This window comes from Aquarana catesbeiana, linkage group LG01 (genome assembly GCF_042186555.1).
Source record: "Aquarana catesbeiana isolate 2022-GZ linkage group LG01, ASM4218655v1, whole genome shotgun sequence".
Lineage (NCBI taxonomy): Eukaryota > Metazoa > Chordata > Amphibia > Anura > Ranidae > Aquarana > Aquarana catesbeiana.
Genome location: NC_133324.1, coordinates 629,250,373 through 629,273,407, shown reverse-complemented (window position 1 = coordinate 629,273,407; position 23,035 = coordinate 629,250,373). Strand labels below are relative to the sequence as shown.

The window sequence follows — 23,035 nt, the reverse complement described above, 5'->3', positions numbered from 1 at the left end:
CAGCATACACACGAGCGGGCTTCCCGTCGGACCAGCACACACACGAGCGGACTTTCCGCCCGAAACTGAGTCCGGCGGAAAGATTTAAAACTTTCTTCAAATCTAGGTCCGGCGGGCTTTTGGGAAAAAGTCCGCCGGAAAAGTCCGCCGGCGCCCACACACGGGCGGATTGTCCGGCACACTCTGGTCCGCCGGACCAAGTATGCCGGAAAGTCCGACCGTGTGTACGCGGCATTAGAATAGACTGTGCACATGACCTAAGGGCTCAGCAAGTTCTGACAAGAACAAAAGCATGTGTATAAAGACCCTAAGGCTCGGTTCACACCGGGGCAACCCAACTTACAGCGCGACTTTGCAAGGCGATTTGGAGGTGACTTCAGCGCGACTTTGCACAACTTACAACGTGATTTAAAGTTGCCTCCAGGACAGGAGACTTTGACTGTGGCCAATCGCAGAATAATCAGCTCTGTGGGAGGGAGGGGGTTTACTGGTAAACGTGAGAAGTACCTGTGTAAATTATTTGCTTTTTCCTGTAAAGTTGCTTCAATATAGATGGAGATTTGACTTGGAGGCAACTTCCATTGAAATCTATGGGTACAAGTTGCCTAGAAGTCGCCTTGAAGTAGTACAGGAACCTTTTCTGAAGTCGGAGCAACTTCAGTAGTGTACATTAAGACGGCCCTCGTTCACTTCAATGGAATTTCTTAGGTCCAGCGACTTGGGGCAACTTGAGGTCTGACAAGTCGGATCCCAAGTCGTTGTAGTGTGAACTGGCACTTAGGCTCCACCTGCTGGCTAAAAAACATGTAACCACCTTCTATAAAGAAGTTGGATCACAGAGGATTTGGAGGAGACTGAGAACAATAGAAGGTACTTTTTTAAAGTTAAGAATACATACTTAAATATATATCTTTTTAACTGGAGTTTGTTACTTTAAATGTTTTGGCAAAATTTATTTTTTTTTTCTAGATTTTTTTTGTTTGTTTATTTTCACCTTGTGATCCATGCATAATACGCAATGGAGACACTTTTGGACAGCAGCATTGTCAATCTGGGGAGAGGCTAGTGTTAGATATACTAGCAGATTTAGATGGACATGGATAACAAATTAAAGCCAAACTCTAACACTTTTTAAGCTGGAGAAGCAGGACCAAAAGGTGTACTTGTTTTGTAATAGCCAGGCGATGTGTCAGGTAACGAGAACCCTCTTGCAATCCCTACAGGATCAACATGGAGGCATTCATGAGGTTTCTACTATTTTTTCACATTACCCCCCCCCCCCATACACACACACACACACACAGCCGCTCTTTCGGGCTCTCCCGTCCCACCGAGCGACTAGTTGGCGCATGCGCCGGCTGGCCGGACAGCCGAGCAAAGCCGTGACCGGCTTTGATTGGCTGTTCGTAACAGTAAACCGGAAGCGATGACATGACATCACTTCTGGTTTACTCGGAAACCATCGGCGCCAGTTTTTAAAAATCCAAAGCATTTAAAAATGCCAATCTTTCTGTTTTTCATTGCTTTTAAGTGCAGAGGAGGGATTTGGGGTCTTTTAAAGAGGACTTGTCACATGCCTATTGCTGTCACAAGGATGTTTACATTGCTTATGACAGCAATAAAAGTGCTAAAAAATATTTAAAGCAAAAGTATAAAAAAAAAAAAATAATAATAGTAAAAAAAAAAATTAAATCAAAGTGCCCCTGTCCTCCTGTGCTCACACGCAAAGGTGAAAGTGCTTGTCAGTCCCGCACGCATGCAAATGCCGATCGTCCCACACATATGAGGTATCACCATGAACGTCAGATCATGGGCAGTAACTCTAGCACCAGACCTCTTTTGTAAATCTAAAAGTAGTAACCTGTAAAAGGTTACTATGGATAGTAAAATGTATGTCGTTTGTCACCGTTGCCCCGGCGTGTGCAATTTTAAACTGGCTGTGATGGGACAAATTTAGATGAAGGGGGGATGGGCGCCGATTTTAGTCTTGCCTAGGGCAGCACAAAACCAAAATACACCACTGGGGGGGCACACTGACCACCAATGTAAGGGAAGCACACTTACTACTTGGCCACGGTAGCACAGACACTGACTATTAATGTAAAGAGGCATGGACACTGTCCACCAATATAAAGGGGTACACTGACCACCTATAGTATGTAAGTAGTAGTGACATCATCACTGTGCTGCACATAGCCTGTCTAGAGAGCAGAGCTGTGGGTGGGGTCAGAAGCTCCACCCACTACAGGCTGCCTGCAAAAAACTACAGAAGGGGTGGAGGCAAGACTAGTCACCCTGCACAAGGAGAGAGAGCAGAAGTCGGTCGGTCTTTATTACAGGTAACTCCCACACAAAGGTAAAGTTTCAAACTAGATTATTACACAGATCTGGAAGAAAAGCACAAAGCACACGAAGATACAAGTAAGAATATAAAGTATCTCACAAAAGTGAGTACACCCCTCACATTTTTGTAAATATTTTATTATATCTTTTCATGTGACAACACTGAAGAAATGATACTTTACTACAATGTAAAGTATTGAGTGTACAACTTGTATAACAGTGTAAATTTGCTGTCCCCTCAAAATAACACAAGACACAGCCATTAATGTCTAAACCACTGGCAACAAAAGTGAGTACACTCCTAAGTGAAAATGCCCCCCAAAGTGTCAATATTTTGTGTGGCCACCATTATTTTCCAGCACTGCCTTAACCCTCTTGGGTATGGAGTTCACGAGAGCTTCACAGGTTGCCACTGGAGTTCTCTTCCACTCCTCCATGATGACATCACGGAGCTGGTGGATGTTAGAGACCTTGCGCTCCTCCACCTTCCATTTGAGGATGCCCCTCAGATGCTCAATAGGGTTTAGGTCTGGAGAAATGCTTGGCCAGTCCATCACCTTTACCTTCAGCTTCTTAGGCAGTGCTCGTCTTGGAGGTGTGTTTGGGGTCGTTATCATGTTGGAATACTGCCCTGCGGCCCAGTCTCCGAAGGGAGGGGATCATGCTCTGCTTCAGTATATCACAGTACATGTTGCATTTCTGGTTCCCTCATTGAACTGTAGCTCCCCAGTGCCGGCAGCACTCATGCAGTGCCAGAAAATGACACTCCCACCACCATGCTTGATTACATCCCAAGATCTGTGCCTTGATACAATCCGGCTTTGCAGGTCTACAGACAATTCCTTGGACTTCATGGCTTGGTTTGTGCTGTGACATGCACTGTTAACTGTGGGACCTTATATAGACAGATGTGTGCCTTTCCAAATCATATTCAATCAACTGAATTTACCACAGGCGGACTCCAATCAAACAGATTGCACCTGAGCTCAATTTTGAGTGTCATGGCACAGGCTGTGAATACTTATGTACATGTGATTTTTTTTTTTCATTTTTTATTTTTAATAAATTTGAAAACATTTCAAACAAACTTTCTTCACGTTGTCATGGGGTATTGTTTGTAGAATTTTGAGGTAAATAATGAATTTAATACATTTTGGAATAAGGCCACAACATAACAAAATGTGGAAAAAGTGAAGCGCTGTGAATACTTCCCAGATGCACTGTATGTGTGACATGTTTACAGTGAGTAGGCTCAAATTTTATATAACTATACCCCCCTTTAAGCCCCTCCCACCCTTAGCGCAATGAGTCCGCACCCGCCATTCCCCTGTGCCACACGAGCCTCATTGGTACTTTCTTCGATGTGGATGCCCCAGGTCCTTCACAGTCCTAGTTATGCCTCCTGCAAATACACAACAAAAAACTGCTGCATATACTTTGCAAAATGAGAGGCAGCCTGATTACCAATAGATGAGCATCTCATTTTGACACTAGTTTGCTTCATAAAAGTGAATACATGTTTCTAACTGAGCTGTAGTTTAATATGGGGCAAACATTGTTCTTGTACAGAGGCCCTTTGGTCATTATGTCCACAACTGGGCACAGGGGTCAGAAATGTCCACAAATCTGGGCAGCCTTGAAGAAAGTCATACAGAAATGTTACAACAATCAGACAACAAACATGATACTGTTGCGGTATGGCACCGGCTTATAACACTAGACTGCATACAACGAAAATATTAGGTTATGTGATAAAAATGTGACTTCTCTCAAACCTATCACCCTCTTTCTATGTTCCCAGTCTTTCTTTATTGTCTGCATGAATGAGGCAACTCATTTAATGAAAACATACTTGTTTCCAAGAAAATGAGAACTAGTGAATGAGAGAAAGTCCCATTGAGCCTGACATTTTTTGGGGTTTCCCCAGGGAGATTTCTGATTTGTGGGTGGATTCTAATCATATAAATATCTTCATCCTGCTAGCAGTGTTAAGCTTTCTTCTAGTCCAGGTAAGCCGTGTTCTACATGATGGACGGAAAATTCATTGCTCTCCTGTGCTCACTGCTCATTCTTCAGTGCGTGCAAGGTAAGTGGCACAATCAATATTTTACGAAACATGTGACTATTGACTGCACTTATTAAGATTGTTTAAGTATGTATGTATGTATGTATGTATGTATGTATATAGCTTAAATAATTACTGTACCTGCTGAATTCCAGGACCGGTTCCTGAACGAGAAGTTTGTCCCTAGAAATGGGTTTTCTTGGTATAATCCAAGGTTTTCAGTGTTGAGCAATAATATTAGAAAATGTATCTTTCTATTGGTATATTAAGGGGAATCTGTGCCCAGACTATGCACACTAACGTTTTTATATATTCGGAATGAGCAGTAAAAGCTCTTCACTAATTTAGCATTGTATCTATAGGCATTGTAGATATATTAATTGTTAAAGCTCACAACAGGGGCACAGAAATAACACCTGCCTAACCCTTTAGTCCCTTTGCACATGAGGCGTTTAGCTTGTGTGTGTCCAATCCCATTGTTTTAATGCACCCAGGAGGTACAGGTGCAGCGTTTGCCCCCACTGCCAGCAAAACTCCCAACTGTCTTCATTTGGAGGGACTGTCCTTCCTTTGAGACCAAATCCCTCTGCCTCTCGTGCAGCCTCAGTTGTCCCTTATTTTGGCCAAATGTGCACAGTTCTGTACAAAATACATAACTTTTCTATCAAAAAGTGTTATTGTGCACTAAGCCCGGGTTCACACTATAGCGATCTCAGACATCGCACGTGATTCGCACCCACACTGCAGGTGCTGATCATATGCGATGTCTGTGCAGTGCGAGTTCAGCCATGCAGTTGCATGGCTGAACTCGCATTGGATTCGCATACAAAAAAAAAAAAAAAGTGCAGGGACTTTTTTTCCCCCCGCACTGGAATCGGATGGCATGGGTGTTCTCACCCATGCCATCCGATTCCTGTCCGAATTCACAGTTTGCACTGCGATCTGTGAATCGATCTGGGGGGTGTCATTAATATTGTATTGACACCCACAGCAGTTCGCAGAGGGCAGTGTGAATTGCCTGCGGGAGAGATGCGATGGGGGAACTGGCGCTTCTACAGTGTGAAGCCAGGCTAAACCTTTGCTCCAACCCCACTATTACTGCATGTGTTACTTTAAAAAGCCAATATAAAGAAAAATAAAGGATACAAAAGCACTTGTGTGGTTTAGTCAATCATTTTCTGTACATTAGATTTTTGCAGTTTGTGTAACCCAGGGCCGTGGCAGGAGCCTGTCCTTTGCCTGCATACTGTGCGCAAAAAAGGCACCCTTATTGTCATTTCAGAAAGTTGAGAGGTATGTGCCTGCAGCCTGACAAAGTCTAAGCCAGACTGAAATATACTGCAGCTTGACAGGACTAAAGGCTGTAGCAAGCGGTACTTGCATTTAGGGTCATATGCATTGAGATAATGTGTGTACAAACTTGCCTGTCCACCATTGTAACATGGGTGGTTACTGGTTAGAGGGCAGTAAATTGCAGCTCAACCACTTATTTTTACAGCCCCTTGGCCACAGGTGTAAAATAAGCCCAATACCTTTTACTGAAGAGGGACAATTTAAAATTATTTTATAGTATAAAATTTCATATAGAGTATGTCCATCTGAGGAACAAAGGGCTGCATTTTGGTTCAAGGCTGTATTGAGCAGAGTGCGTGTAAAAACAATAGAAAAGAAAGGCTTAAATTTTTTGCCGGTATTGACTGTATTGTTTTTTTAATGAGTCATAACACCTTTGTTATGTTCCCTAAGGAAGGTAGGAAAGAAGCAATAGTGCCACCTATAGAAAAACACATAACATTTCCTTTAGCACAATTAAAATAGCCAAGTAAACATATTACAAAATATACATACTACTACAACCACATAGTAAAATTATAAAAAGGGAGTCTAAAAAGTACATAAAAGCTCCAGCTCCAATAACTAAAGGCAAACATTTTTTAGCTCTGGATAAAGTGGTAAGGGGTTATTTCAATGTCACGAGGAATAAAAGTATAGTGTAAAGCAAAAATTTTAGGTTGCCACCAGGACAGGAATAGAGAAGAAATGTCCTGAAGAGAACACTTGTTTCTGTGACAACTGCCTAAGAGAGAAATTCCCACAAATTGGAAACATATCTTCCAACTTCCAGTTGAGCCAACAAGACAGGAAGTGAGTTGGAAATCTTACTGATGAGACACAGACAGCTAAAAAAAAAAAAAACTGACAATGGTTTTAACTCTTTCCTACCCTATATAAAATGAAAAAAAAAAAAAAATCAGCTGCAGTTATACTTTAACCCCTTCATGCCGACGTAACACATATATGCGGCCTCAGGGAACTGGCCTTTTCTCCGTGGGGCCGCATATAGGCGTATCTCCCTTTGTGCTGGGAGTGTGCCGCACTACCACCACAGAGACTGGGGTCTCAACGGGAAACCTGGGCCCGGTTCTAGCGACCGGGACCCGGGTCCCCCAATACCAGGTCACCTGATCGCTGTGGTAGCCTATGATTGGCTGCCACAGTGATCAGTCACTGTGACGCCCGCCCCTGTATTTTTTCTTTCTGTGAATGGAGAGATAGATGCAATTTATCTTTGTCTTTCCATGCAGAAAAAAATAAAAATGTATAAATAAATTAAATAATAAAAAAATAAAAGAAAATTACCTAGGTCAAGGTTTGATCTAGGTCACTGCCAGGGTTAGTGTTTGGGTCAAATAAGGGTCAAAGATCATGGTCAAGATCAAAGGTCAGGGTCAGTATATTTTGAACAGGATTTTTTTTTAATCAGCATCGGTGTCAGTGTGTTTTAGGTAGGAGAAAAATAAAAAATAGAAAAAGCAGCTCTGCGCCAGATGCCAGATCACACACACACATATATATATATATAGATATATATCTATATCTATATATATATATACATACATACACACATACACACATGATCCTGCAATTCCGCCTGCAGGCGGCGCTCGCGCTGCATGATTATTCACAGCAGAAGCAAATCTGCGAGTGCCGGGCACTCGATGTTCGTCGGCACCCACCGATCGTCAGGTGGAGATTCAGAATGAAGCTCTTTCTATTTAAACAAGGCAGATCTTCGTTCTGACAGGGGGAAAGGGATGAATTTTGTGTTCATGCAAAGCAGGGAATAAACACCATCTCTCCCCTAGTAAAAGCAGCACATACGGTACACAAAAACACTGGTTAGGTACAAAGTTAACCTTTTGATCGTCCTACATGTTTAAACCCCTTCCCAGCCAGTGTCATTAGTACAGTGACAGTGCATATTTTTAGCACTAATAACTGTATTAGTGTCACTAGTTCCAGCAAAGTGTCAAAATTGTCAGATAGTGTCCGATTGTCTGCTGCAATATCGCTGTACCGCTATAAGTCGCTGAGCGCCACCATTACAAAATTAAAAAATAAATACATAAAAATTCCATAAATATATTCCATAGTTTGTAGACACTATAACGTTCATGTAAACCAATCAATATATGCTTATTGGGATTTTTTTTTTGCAGAATACATATTGGCCTACATTTTTGAAGAAATTCAAGTTTTTTAATTTTTTAATTTTATATGTTTTATAGCAGAGAGTAAAAAATATTGTTTTGTTTTTTTTTTCAAAATTGTCTGTCTTTTTTGTTTATGATGCAAAAAATAAAAAAAGCAGTGGTGATAAAATATCACCAAAAGAAAGTTCTATTTGTAGGAAAAAAATTACATAAATGTTATTTGGGTACAGTGTCGCACGACCGCGCAATTGTCAGTTAAAGTAACATAGTGCCGCATCCCAAATGACCTGGTCATGAAGGGGGGGTAAATCTTCTGGAGGTCAAGTGGTTAATGCTGGATAATCCTCTTTTCTAGGAATGTCACCTTTAGGGAGAAGACGTTGCCATTGCATTGGACGCCTTTCCAATTCTGTTGATATCAAGCAAATAAGAAAATTTGAGGTGTTTCCAGAAAGTTCCAGATGTGAGAAGATGGAAGTTGTGTAAGTTATTATTGGTTTTGAAGAATCTGGGATCAATGTAAGGGTTATAAATGAAATAATTTTGTTCATGGCTAACAATGTGCAGAAAAGAAGACCACGCAAATCCGTCACATTATGGGGTTGGTTTACTTAAAAATCTGGTGTAACTCTGCATAGGAACCAATCAGCTTCCAGATTTTTGTCAAAGCTTAATTAAACAAACTGAAATTTGAAGCTGATTGGCTACCATGTACAACTGCACTAGATTTTGCACGCTTCAGTTTTAGTAAATCAACCCCAATGTCTAGCAAAAATTTTACAAGAGCCTTTGAAGGGGATCTATCAACAAGAAAAGAGCAAATGGCGGCTGTTTGCTTATTTAAATGTGTAATAGTTTTACAAAACAGTAAGGGGCAAATTTAAAAAGCAGTGAATGTGTCATTCACCAAACATTTACTCATATTTTCCTGGTGCATTTGTTTTAAATAACTGTGATAATTCACTTAGAGTGAATGTTTGGTGACTGTCACATTTACCGATTTAGAAAGAAGCCCCAAATAAAATTAAAATTCCCAACATTCTCAGGAGAGATACCAAAGCCAAGGAGGTTTTCATATGACCTTTCAAATATACACTTCCTGTATAACCCTCATCTTTCCTTCCTGTGACATTATATCTATAGACGAAGGCCCTGAAATGAGGGCTTGTTCTTCCTGTGGTCATGGTTTTTGACAAAGAACTAAAAGAAGTGGCTGGAAGGATCAGAACTCATACAGAGACACTGACTGGTTGGCTCTACCTGAACATCAGTTATCTGAGATATTTTTTTTCCTTAGACTACATGTTCAGATGCCACCACTTAGCCTTCTGACTTCTTTCTGAGCTGCCTTTGCATTCTCATTGACTTGTATGTAAAGTGGAAACTTTTTTCTTTCACCCTCTCTATTTATCTTGGGTACCATTATATAAAATACAGAAAATGATGACAAATCCAAAAATTAAACAATTGTCCCTGGAAATGTAAATCTTCCGATGGGGACTCTTATGATAAATGTCTAAGGTATTTCTCCCCCTGGAGAGATTTCTTTTTACTTCACTGGGACAGGAAGTGAAGAGAAATTTCTCCTTTGGGACCCAGACAGTAAAAACAAAACAAACAATAAAAAAGACAGGGATCCTAACCCTCCCTTACTCTATCCTGAATGAAAAAAAAAAAATGTTTACATACACTTTACGATTGTACAAAGATTGCAAATTGTGAAGACGGTAGGAAGCACCCAAGTGTTTGGGTTGTTAAGCCAGTTACCACTCCTAAAGGGGCCTCAGGTGGTTTACAGCTTTTGTTGAACAGTGGGCCGAAACCCCAAACTAGCCTCCCCTTGTTCCAAAGTATAAGCATTTCATTGGTTCCATGTCTCAGGCCTCAATAGGAGCATACAGTTCTTGTCAATACAGAGGCCTCATGATATTGTGGTTACAGGCGTGGTTACTGGGAAGTCGCCACTCATATCTGAGGCCAATGTTACACGGGTTTGCAGATATCACGACCTCTGCTCTGGAGGAATCTGCCCAGTCACCACCACCAACATGAACCTTGAACCAGTTAGCACACATTTATTTTTCCCTAGGTATTGGTTGAGATTAGAATAAGGAAAGGGATGGGCGGCACTCAGGATAACATCCAAAATAGTATTTCTTTATTAAGTACAAAGCTGTAAAACTGCCTACGCGTTTTGAAGGTTAGTCCTTAGTCATAGTATGAAATACTATTTTGGATGTCATCCTGAGTGCCGACCATCCCTTTCCTTATTGTGGTATGTTGGAGGTGTCAGCAGCCTCAAGGTCTGAGCACCGGGCGGATCTTTTATGTGGGAAAGTTTCTGCGCCTATACACCTGTTTTCATTGGCTGAGATTAGGTTGTAGACAGTTCTGTTATCATATAGTATACTGTAAGGCTTACCTGCTGGACTTGACCACCAGCAGCCTTGGCGCATTTGCAATTACTTCCATGCTGCCACTTAATTGAGGGCATTTACTTCCATGCTGCAGAACATATTTGAGGGCAAGGATTATTTATCGTCCATTACTTTACTCAACAGCTTTATTAAACAAAGTTACAAAATATATTTCCAGGCACAGTCCATGTACATGCTACAGTGTTCTTCCACATAACTGGGTATGTTCATTCCATGAGAAAGGTACTGTCTGTGACACATCTTTAAGACACACCATTTATGTGCATTAGATTCCCAATGAAGGCTATCATGAGAGGATGCTGTATAGTCATAGTCCATACTGATCCACGGCTACAGCTGTCTTCATAGGCCTAACACTCTGCTGCAAGGTTCCCTCCGGGGAAGTGAGCTCCCTATTCTTCTTTCAACACCTTTCTGCACTCCAACTGGCCCCTTTCCCCACCTGGGAGGAACAACCCAACAAAAAATTAAAATCTTTGTTACAGACCAGCTTTAGAGGATAATAGCAAATTTGGGTTTTAATATATATATGGACATTGACTGAACCAGGTTTTTTTTTGTTTTGTTTTTTTACACATTTTATGATTCCTTCTATGATGCTATCTCTGTCCCATTTACTGGGAGACAAATTAAAAATTGAAGAAATGTATACATGAATGTTCAAGCCATTATATTAGACCTGTACCAGCACACAAAAACAATTGATCATTACGTCTTTTCATTTGCAGTGCTAAATTGAAGAATGGAGAAGAAAAATGTCTGAATCCTAATGCCAAACTGGTAAAAGCTATCCTTACAAGGGAAAGTACTCGGTAAGCACAGTGAATTAGAAATAGGATTCCAGCATGTGAAATATTTTCTAAGTAATATATGAATGCTCATTATATGTACTATATTGTAAACATTACCACTGAATGGCAATTTTTATTTAAAGTGGTTGTAAACCCTTCCATATACCCAATGAAGTGACTGTCTTTAGGTGATACACAGAGATTAAACAAATCCTCCTACATAAGTTGTACCTGTTTATCTGAAGTCTTGTCTTCTCTACGTTTGTTCAAAGTGCTGCATTTATAAGGGTGGTCTGAGAGTTCAGAAAAAAAGGGGGCGGAGAGCTGAAATTACACTCTGCAGAGCTCAGTGAGAAGAGTTATGAGAGCGGATGAGAGCTGCTTCACACAGTACACAGGAACAGAACTGAGGCTGTCAATCTGCTGGAGGTCCCTCCCCTGTCAGCATTTTTCTCTTGATGTCAGGAAAACTTTTCAGAAGTGACTCATGCTGATATCAGAGAAAGAATGCAGCAGACCGAATTGACACTTTCACACAGGGGCAACACGACTTCCAGAACGACTTTGGGAGGCAACTTGGACACGACTTGAGTATGAATCACAGCCCGACTTGGGTCAATTTACAATACATCTTGAAGTCGCCTCCAGGACAGGGAACTTTACAAGTGGCCAATCAGAGCTTATCAGCTGTGTGTGAGAAGGAGGGGGCTGGCTGTTTAGTGGAGGAAATTACTTTCTGTTTCTTTTCTGCTTCCTGTAAAGTTGCCTCAGTATGAACAGTGATCAGACTTGGAGGCAACTTCCATTGAAATCAATGGGTACAAGTTGCCTTCAAGTCGGATTGAAGTAGTACAGGAACCTTTTCTGAAGTCGGAGCTACTGCAGTAGTGTGCATTAAGACGGATCCATTCACTTACATTGATTTTTTCGTGTAGCGCGACTTGAGGCGACTAGGGGCGACTTGGGGCGACTTGAAGTCGGATCCAAAGTTGCCCCTGTGTGAATGGGCTCTAAGGGGGAGATTTCGTAACACTGATTGGTTTCTCTGTAGAGTTGCACCAGATTTTCCACTCTCCAGTTTTAGTAAATAACCTCCTTAGTGCTCCTAATTGAGACAAGTACACACTATAGAGGGAAATGCTTTGTTTATATTTCATGTCTGAGGTTTACAACCACTTTGATGTCATTATTTATATAATGCTGACAAATCAAGCGGTGCTTTACAAAGTATGCAAGAACCCTACCACAAATTTTTCCTATATACTTTTTATTTATAAGTGGAGTAAATTAAATGCTTAGCAACCAATTAATAATTAGTTTTAACCTTTCATTGGAATAAATGATTGGTATCTAATTGGACACTTCTGATAAGCTTCATTCTGGGTATTGCATGTCCTTTTTTTTATCTTTTTCATGACATAATATCAAAGATAATCCTTAAATACCACAAATGACTAATTTAAAGAGATTTCTATAGGGGGGACTTTCCCTACAAACAAGGAACATCATATTGTACTCTACAGTCCAAATTTAGCAATGCCTAGAATACACATTGATGTTTGAGACTGCATTTTCTGTTCCCTTGTTCACTTTGCTAAAGTATGTGACCACACGGAAAGATGTTGTTATCAGCATGACATGTCCTAAGGATGGCATATATAGCCTGTATGGGCAAATTAATATCTCAGTCAGTATAAATGGAAACTTCAAAGAGAATATATAATGAAGCTGCTTTGACTAAAGTGTCTAAATATATACACTAAGCAAAATTATAAACGCAACACTTTTGTGTTTGCCCCTATTTATCATGAGCTGAACTCAAAGATCTCCGACTTTTTCTATTTACACAAAAGGCCTATTTCTCTCAAATATTGTTCACAAATCTGTCTAAATCTGTGTTAGTGAGCACCTCGCCATTGCCGAGATAAGGCATATGAAGATGCTGATTAGATGCCGATCCAGAGCATCCCAAACATGCTCAATGGGTGACATGTCCGGTGAGTATACTTGCCATGCAAGAACTGGGATGTTTTCAGCTTCCAGGGGGCCAAGCATTATAGGGCCATGCATTATCATGCTGCAACATAAGGTGATGGTCGTGGATGAATGGCACAACAATGGACCTCAGGATCTCGTCATGGTATCTCTGTGCATTCAAAATGCCATCAATAAAATGCACCTGTGTTCATTGTCCATAGCATATGCCTGCCCATACCATAACACCACCGCGGGCCACTCAATCCACAACGTTGACATCAGCAAACCGCTCACCCACACAATGCCATACACACTGTCTGCCATCTGCCCTGTACAGTGAAAACCGGGATTCATCACTCAGACACCATTGAATGAGCATTTTCCCACTCAAGACAGTTACGACAATGAACTGCAGTCAGGTCGAGACCCCAATGAGGACGACGAGCATGCAGATGGGCTTCCCTGAGATAGTTTATGACAGTTTGTGCAGAAAGTCTTTAGTTATGCAAACCGATTGTTGCAGCAGCTGTTCGGGTGGCTGGTCTCAGAGGATCTTGGAGGTGAAGATGCTGGATGTGGAGGTCCTGGGCTGGTGTGGTTACACATGGTCTGCGGTTGTGAGGCCGGTTGGGTGTACTGCCAAATTTTCTGAAACGCTTTTGGAGACAGCTTATGGTCGTGAAATGAACACTCAATTCAAGGGCAACAGCTCTGGTGGACATTCCTGCAATCAGCATGCCAATTACACACTCCCTCAAAACCTGCAACATCTGTGGCATTGTGCAGTGTGATAAAACTGCACATTTTAGAGTGGCCTTTTATTGCGGCCAGCCTAAGGCACACCTGTGCCATAATCATGCTGTCTAATCAGCATCTGGATATGCCACATCTGTGAGGTGGATGGATTATCTCGGCATAGGAAAAGTGCTCACCAACACAGATTTAGACAGATTTGTGAACAATATTTGAGAGAAATAGGCCTTTTGTATACATAGATAAAGTCGAGTTCAGCTCATGATAAATAGGGGCAAATGAAAAAGTGTTGCGTTTAAAATTTTGCTCGGTGTATTTACAACACTACCAGTCTACATTCACACTACTCTATCTATTCACTAAAAAAGTGATTTCAGCGCATAATCCTTGTGCAATCCTGCCCCTCAAGATCTAACACATGGTACTTAGAGTAGAGCTAAAAGCAAAACTTTTTTCATTTTCAATAGAGTAAGGGATGCTCATAACTCCATATGGAGATGCCATCTGTATCCCATTGGAAAGATTTCCCTCCACGACTTGTCCTATAGCCATAACAGGAAGTGGGAGGAAATCTCTCCAAAATGAGGGATTCCTGGATTGTCACCAGAACCAGTGTCCCCAAAAGAACATTTCCCTTCTATTTTTTTTGTAACAACCCAACATTTGGGATTTCCTTACACTCTCATTGACTGCAGTAAACGGGACAATAGAGAGGGTGAATCTCCCTAATTGGTGCACAGACCGCAATACAGATCAGCCAGATGTTCCAAACCCTCTCCACTCTATCCAAAAACAAAAGTTTTGCTTTTAGTTATACTTTAAGTGGCTCCCTCCAAACTTGGCTTTTAATACAGGGAATGTTTAGCAACTAAATACCAATATGTAATTTTTCGAATACAATTCACACAAAAGAGACAGAGACTACCTAAACAAACCTAAAAAAATAAAGCATCATATGTGAAAAGAAGTATTAACTAAAAATAACCCAACTCCAAAATAAACCCAGTCTAACTACTTCTATTTTTAAATATTAACATCACCAAAACTGTGATCCTAATGCTCAGTGTGGCACCCTCCTAGGTAGGTGCTAGAAGAGAGTATAGTTTTTGATCTTTCTGCTTACCAGGAAGATGGTCAGGTAAAACTTAGGGTGATCTCTGCCTACCAGGGAGCAGGATCTATTGGTTAGGTCTGCTCATTTTTCTCAGGTGTAGCTCAGCTTGTTTGACTGTCCCCCACTGGTCCAATAGGGTGGAAAATTGAACAGTGAGAGGGGACCTGACAAGTGAGTGGACAGGCTTTGTTACAGTCCTGGCAATTGGCAGAGGAGAATTGCTGCATTGCATGCTGGGCTACTGTATTTAAAGCCCCGTCACATGTGCTCAGAGTGAATTAAGCTGGGAAACATAGTCCAGGAGGGAGGGAGCGGCTGCCCTCTCCTCCGCACAGGTGGTCATGCAGGCCTGAGTGGTTGACCCAAGGGCCTAGAGAGAGAGAAGCTAAACCCAGGGGTCCTGCAGAGCTGACTGGAAGGGAGACACCAGGAAGGATCTGATTCTGCCTACTGTGAGTACAGATCTGTATCTTTGGAGCCTGTCGAGTGAGGGCCGCCCCCTTCAGTTAGAAGAGTCAGTGGATGGGTATCAGTAAAGGGGTTGCTAGAGAGTATCCTGAAGATAATGTAGTGCATCAAGTCTGCTGCTAGTGAGAGCAAGAAGACTTAATTCCTCTATACATGTGGCTGTATGGTCAAAGCAGTGTGACTGCTTCCACAAGTAATCCGGTGAGGTCAAGTGAGAGTTGTCCTTATCCATTATAAATAGTTCCAGTTGGAGTATCCCACTCATCCCTTCTCCCATCCAAGTTCCAAAAATAAAATACGAAAACACAAATACCCTGGACTGGTCTTTGAGTAATGAGCAAGCGGGAGTAAGGGTGGGACAAGTGGAAATCCCTAGCAGCCAAAGTGGGAACCCTTAGCACCCAGTTGCTGGTAACCAGAGAGAGGCCTAAGAAGTCAACACTCAGCAAGCCTTATGGGGGCAGTGCTACATCAGCATACTGTTAAACAGAACCCCTTAACCAATCTTTAAGGTGTAATCTTTAAGGTGTATCTAAACCCAACAACAAAAAGGTAATATATTGCAGTTTACCTGACTTTAGATGTGGTTGTTGTATTAATTTTTCCTTTCTTTATTTTTTATTTATTTTCACCTGGTGATCCAAATATTTACATATTTCTTTTCCTAGGGTGATAACAGTCACTAAATGCTGGTTCACGCCAGAACGCAGTGCAGGAAACCCGCGTTCTGTGCACGTTCCCTCGAACCATGTTCAAAACGCAGCGGTTGCAAACTTCTGCAGTTTTCAAAAAGTTCCTAATTACACCCCGAATGCACATCGCGAATGCAGTGCGCTTGCCTGACCCAGATATAATGATACCAAAGTACCATGCAATGCCTTTTAAAAAGTAGTGCATGCACCACTTTTGGTGCAATGCTGTGCAATTTTAGCCCATTCAAATGAATGTGCTGAAAATCGAACCACTGCTGCATGCACTCTGAATATCTCCTACACTGTGCAAGTTTAGGGGATATTCACAGTACATACAGGTAAACCCTATAATAGTCTTACCTGTAGGTACAAGTAAAAAAATAAGTCTTGACTTTGTCTTTAAGGATTAGATTTGATGACTAGGTTAAGGTTTAGGGTTAGGTTTAAAGGTTGGATTAAGGTATAGAGGTATGTTTAGGTTAAAGTGTGTTTAAACCCTAGCAATGAGCTTCTCTTATCTTCTTACCTATCCCGTAAAAAATTTACCTGAACCGAACATCTGTATTTTGCCAAAACTTTTGCATTGTCTAAATTTAAGCCCAAGTGTGCCAGATTTATTTTTCATTCTGCTCATTCATATTTGAATACTAAATACCTAAAAAAAAAAAAAAAAGCCATGTGAAAGTTTACACTTCAAAATACAATTAACACTTAATCTGTTCTTGTTTCAGGTCTGGTAAAGCATCTGGAAAATAAGCAGAGGAAAAGGGCTGAGAATGACCAGTATATCTTCTACAACTAATAATTTTATGAACACAACAGCAATGATCATTACATATAGTGGGGGAGATCTATTAAGAAACACATACACAAAGGCAGGTTCTTGTCTGCGGGGGTCCGTCTGTGTCCTCTTTATGTAGGGATTTGCAGTAGTTTTGATTGCTTGCAGCCTTCGTAATTCTGGATAGTTTGGGTAGTTTTGCACACATCTATGTGTATTATATCATTATGCTTGCTACAATTTTTATCTGATATGCACATCATGTAAGAACAGGTCAGGAGACACATTTTATGTAGGCGCAGTGCTAATTCTGCCCACAAGAGGGGGATATATACATATCAAACTACAGTCTTATAGTAAATCCTATTCAAGTGATATCACTCTGCTCCTCTTCTTCACTGCCTATATGTCTTGATTGGTAAATTTCCCCAGGATGTAATGCATTTCTGAACAAAACCCTAACAAGTTATACCCTGTGATAATCACATCATAATAAAAGCACCCAGCATATTAAAAGGCAGTTTAATATGTAGTGCATTTTTTAAATAATTGGCAACAAATATATCACTTTGTTTATTATGCATGGGTAATCTTGGGGAGAAAAGGGAAACCTTTATTTGTATTATTTATTCGGATAGTAAATTATTTAAAAAAGAGCAGCTAACAAGAAAACTATTTATGTTTTCCTTTTTTTACATTTTTTAAGCAATTACAATCTATGATTAATGGATCAGTCAGTTATAGTATACCATTCTGTTTTTAATTTCTCAAACCTTACTTTACTACATATTGGTCCATACAAGTGCAAGGAAATATAGCATTACTGTATGGATGGTGTACATGTATTGAGGTCATAGTATGATTAAAATATAAATATTAGTCTAGGCTAATTGTTATGATAAGAATAAGGGTCATAAAGCCATTGTAACTTTGTATAGTTTCCTATAGTTAACTAACTATATACAAATGAAGGCCAAATATGTTTGAGGTCTTTTTTGTTGCACTGCCAAACACAACTTTTATATCTTATGATACCAAGTAAGCGATGGACTATCACAAATGACTCAAGCAATGTAGGATATCTGTTTACATGATAAACACATCCAATGCATCTGTTATCAATGTATCCTCAATATGCACAGAATTAGGATTCATGTCAGACTGCATAGGTCTCTGCTCTTCTTTCCTTCCCCTGGCAGTCTCCAGTGCAGCTTCCCACTTCCGTCTTAGCAACCAATGATATGTTTATCCTTCACAGGAGGACAGAACTTCTGCTTTTCAGACCTGCTCTGCCTCCTAGCTCCTGTCCTGCTGCTACAGCTTGCTGTAGCCTTTTGGTGCTAAGGGGGACCCTGATTTAAGAGGGAGCTCTGATGGGGACCCTGATGTAAGTGGGGACTCTGACAGAGACCCTGATGGGGGGGGGAGTCTAATGGGGACCCTGACGTAAGGGGGACTCTGATAGGGACCCTGGTGTAAAGGGGGCACTGATGGGGATCCAGATTTCAGAAGAGACTCTGATGGGGACCCTGATGTAAGGGTGGACTGTGATGGGGACCCTGGTGTAAGGGGGGCTCTGATGGGGACTCTGATTTCAAGAGAGACTCTCGTGGGAACAATGATGTAAGGGGGAGTCTAATGGGGACCCTGATGTAAGAGGGACTCTGATAGGGACCCTGGTGTAAGGGGGGCACTGATGGGAACCCTGATTTCAGAAGAGACTCTGATGGGGACCCTGATGTAAGGGTGGACTGTGATGGGGACCCTGATTTCAAGAGAGACTCTTGTGGGAACAATGATCTAAGGGGGAGTTTAATGGGGACCCTGATGTAAGGGGGACTCTGATAGGGACCCTGGTGTAAGGGGGGCACTGATGGGAATGCTGATTTCAGAAGAGACTCTGATGGGAACCCTGATGTAAGGGTGGACTGTGATAGGCACCCTGGTGTGAGAGGAACTCTAATGGGGACCCTGATGTACTGTAAGTGGGGACTCTGATGGGGACCCTAAATTAAGGAGGGACTCTGATGGAGACTCTGATGTAAGGGGAGCAAGGATGGAGTCCCTAATGTAAGCAAGTGACTCTGATGGGGACCTTGATGTACAGGGAACTCCGATTGGGACCATGATGAAATGATTTTTGCCCATTTGCACAGTAAAAAAAAAAGTTAGCTCTAATGATGCATGCCTCATCTCTGGTTGCCACAGTGTTTGTTATATATCTTACCTTAACTCAGGCAGCAATCTCCTGTCAGCACCGAATGCAGTACACTCAATACATTATGTAACATAAAAGAGAACACTATATACTTAATAAATAACAAAAAATATAATTTAATTGTCTGATTTTTTATTACCTTATCAACACACTGTATTTTCTAGGTTGGATTTGGGGTTAACAAAGCTCATGTATTTATGGTTGGCACAGGAATTGGTAATTACAATTGTTTTTAGGAGATATTTGGTTATTTATTATTTAGCAAGGTTTGCAGGAGAATTGTTTCTATAATCACATGATAAAGTGCTGCCTTTTGTGTCACATATTGAGGTGTATTTTTTGATTATGTAGCTGCTATTTGACAAGGTGGTGGGAGCATAGTGTTTTGCACATACACTCAGAACACTGATCACTGTGGGTCACTTATACCCCCTCTATTCATGAAAAAAAAGTGCATTCTTTTCAATGAATGCAAAGCGTTCTATGATTGGAGGCAGTGCAGACAAATGCCATGATCTCCTCTCCTCTAATCACAGAATAGCCTTGCATTAAGCAAAATTAACACAAAACTTTTTAATAATGGAGGAGTTGCCAAGAGAGCGACCCACAGTGATCAGTGTACTGAGTGCACTGCAGTCAGAACTGTAAGTCTCAGCACCAGATGTACAATGTTGATAGGAGGCTGAAAAAAGGAACATATGTAATAAATGCAGCGGCCAGAGATTGGGCACGGTACACCTTAATTGCAGGTAATTCATTTTTTGCTGGGAAAATGGCCCAAATTATTTTTAGTCCTACTTCTGCTTTAAAGATCCAGTATCAAGTTTTTTACAGGAAAAAGAAACTTCTGTATACAACCCAAGACTCACAAAAGACTTGTGATGTGTATTATATCTTTGTGTAGCCAGATATGACTTAGCTCATAGGTCATGCATCCTATGTAGCAGTTGCACTCAAATCATTATAAAACATATGCTCAAAAGGCATGTCTGCAGGTTTTCTTCTAATTAGCTTTTTGAACATCACTGCCAAATTGTACACTGAAATTGTACATTCATGAGTGTTATTGCTTTACTGTATAATGACATTGAACAAATTGTTTTTACATTTTTTTATTGGTAATAGGACAGTATGAAGTGTCTGTATCCAATTACCTATGTGTTGGAGGTAGCTCATTAGCTATGCATATGGCTTTGCTGTGTGTGCTGCCTGTTTGACATTGTTATAATTGATTTATAATGATTTTTGTTTATTATAAAAAAGAATGGAAAATAAAGATGAGGTTTATTATTCTACATCTGCTGATTCAAATTTTTCCCGCTGTATCAGATGCACAGGTTTCCCTCATTATCATCAGTACCATTGATTCACTGAACAGAACTCTATCTTTATTCAACTAACTTTATCCAAACAACAATGAAGCAAGTGCCCTCAAAAGAAACCTTCACTGAAAAATTTGTGAAATTTTGTATTCTATTTCTGATCTCCAAGAAAGTGTTACTAAACCCAGGAACCTGCATTCACTGTATCTGGTCTCCCATGGTACACACAACATGGAAATGCAATTATTTTAGTAAATATAAACTGCTAGATACCTTTTCTCATCAGCAGTATACAGCAGCCTTCTATCAGTTCCTAGTAAAGCTGGTAGGAGGAATTTTCATTCTCCCCTGGTCTGAACAGTGCTGATTGGCCCTGTGCTGATTACATGCACCCTCCCAAGAAAAAAAAAATGGAGTGAAAGAAGAGGAGGATAAGAGAGACAGGATCAAACAGCCTTTATACACAATGCAACGGATTAACCTCTTAGGTTCCACCGTGAGTATAACAAGCATGCTTTACTGCATATACAGACTGATTTGACCGTTGTAGGTTTAGTAACACTTTAATCACAAAATTCAAATATACAGTATCTCACAAAAGTGAGGACACCCCTCACATTTTTTGTAAATATTTTTTTATATCTTTTCATATGACAACACTGAAGAAATTACTCTTTGCTACAATGTAAAGTAGTAAGTGTACAGCTTATAAAACAGTGTAAATTTGCTCAAATAAATAACTCAACATACAGCCATTAATGTCTAAATCGGTGGCAACAAAAGTGAGTACACCCCTAAGGAAAATGTCCAAATTGGGCCCAAAGTGTCAATATTTTATGTGGCCACCATTATTTTCCAGCACTGCTTTACCCTCTTGGGCATGGAGTTCACCAAATCATCACAGGTTGCCACTGGAGTCCTCTTCCACTCTTCCATGACAACATTACTGAGCTGGTGGATGTTAGAGACCTTGCGCTCCTCCACCTTCCGTTTGAGGATACCCCACAGATGCTCAATAGGGTTTACAGTAGGTCTGGAGACATGCTTGACCTGTCCATCACCTTTACCCTCAGCTTCTTTAGCAAGGCAGTGGTCGTCTTGGAGGTGTGTTTGGGGTCATTATCATATGGGTTCAATATATGCCCTGCGGCCCAGTCTCCAAAGGGAGGGGATCATGCTTTGATTCAGTATGTCACAGTACATGTTGGCAATCATGGTTCCCTCAATGAACTGTAGTTCCCCAGTGTCGGCAGCACTCATACAGCCCCAGACCATGACACTCCCACCACCATGCTTGACTGTAGGCAAGATACACTTGTCTTTGTACTCCTCGCCTGGTTGCCGCCACACACGCTTGACACCATCTGAACCAAATAATTTATCTTAGTCTCATCAGACCACAGCACAGTGGGGGTTATTTACGAAAGGAAAATCCACTTTGCATTACGAAGTAATCTATGCAATAATATACAGTTTATTATAGCCTATATAACTATTGCATACATGTATTAACTTGCCTATCCCTATAAATTAGCTAGTCTATAAGAGTCTGATAAGCACAATAAATATAACAAACACATCTGCTTAGTAAATCATGTTACATTTATTTCCCAAGATGACAGGAAACGCTAACATGAAAGTATTAAAAGATATTACAAAGCTTACAATCAGAACATATAATACAAGAACATCAAGGATACTTATCACAAGGCTCTCTGCGAGGCTTTGTTTCTTCCAGCTATGCTCAGATGACCAAGAGAGGGCCAGAGCCATTAGGCTTAGGCCCAAGCCATGATCCACAGGGAAAGGGGAAGAGAGAGAGAAAGCCAGAAGGCCAGCATCGAAAGAGAGAGCTCTTTGCTTGAAACAGCCCTTTTTACAAACCTCAGTCACACCTCATCCAACCCCCCCCCCCCCCATTGCCAGCCCCACTCGGTCTTGAACGAATCAGAGTGTTCACAGGGCAGTCTTCCTCAATATATTATATTACTGACTGTCTTGCCGTAATTGGCCTCTGGGGGCAGTGTTTGTCCATGAATCATCTCTATTAGCCCTGGGCCATCTTAGCTAGCTTTTATTCTCTTTGAAGCCTGTAATCACACATATCACAGCAGGTGGGCTTGAGCCAAGCCATTGTTATAATGATATGCTACAAAGCTTTGATGTGTTTCAGTCCAACTTAGGCCACCTGGCTGTATCAACCAGGAAATTAAATACCAGAAGTATGATATTAAACCATGTTGTTATCCAACATATGCCACTTTGCGCCTAAAAGGCGCATACCACCCTTCTTCAGACGCGGCTCCTATGGAACAGTTCATAACTGTCTTTTTCCAACAGGTCCTTAAGAAACATCTCCTATGGAACAATCCATAATGGTCTTAATGGGTTGTGCTTCCCAATATGTACCGTTTTGCCACTGAGTGACACACCACCATCATTCTTCAGCGACAGCTTCCATGTCACCATTCTGTATCTTCGGTATCTTCTCCTTTCCGGTATCTTCAGGACGGGGTGCAATACAGGCAAAAAGTGTCCATTCACTCACCATTCACCAGCACATACTCAGAGCAACATAT

The 23,035-nt window shown here is 41.0% G+C and overlaps 1 protein-coding gene across 1 annotated transcript; it reads left to right on the top strand.

Annotated features, from left to right (window-relative positions):
- The first annotated feature begins 4,287 nt into the window (after positions 1-4,287).
- On the top strand, positions 4,288-17,436 carry LOC141109068 (C-X-C motif chemokine 11-6-like). Its single transcript, XM_073601003.1, has 4 exons — positions 4,288-4,429; positions 8,258-8,384; positions 11,069-11,152; positions 16,867-17,436. Exons 1-4 carry the CDS (start codon positions 4,369-4,371, stop codon positions 16,889-16,891), a joined length of 297 nt encoding a protein of 98 aa, XP_073457104.1. The 5' UTR covers positions 4,288-4,368; the 3' UTR covers positions 16,892-17,436.
- The last annotated feature ends 5,599 nt before the right edge of the window (positions 17,437-23,035 follow it).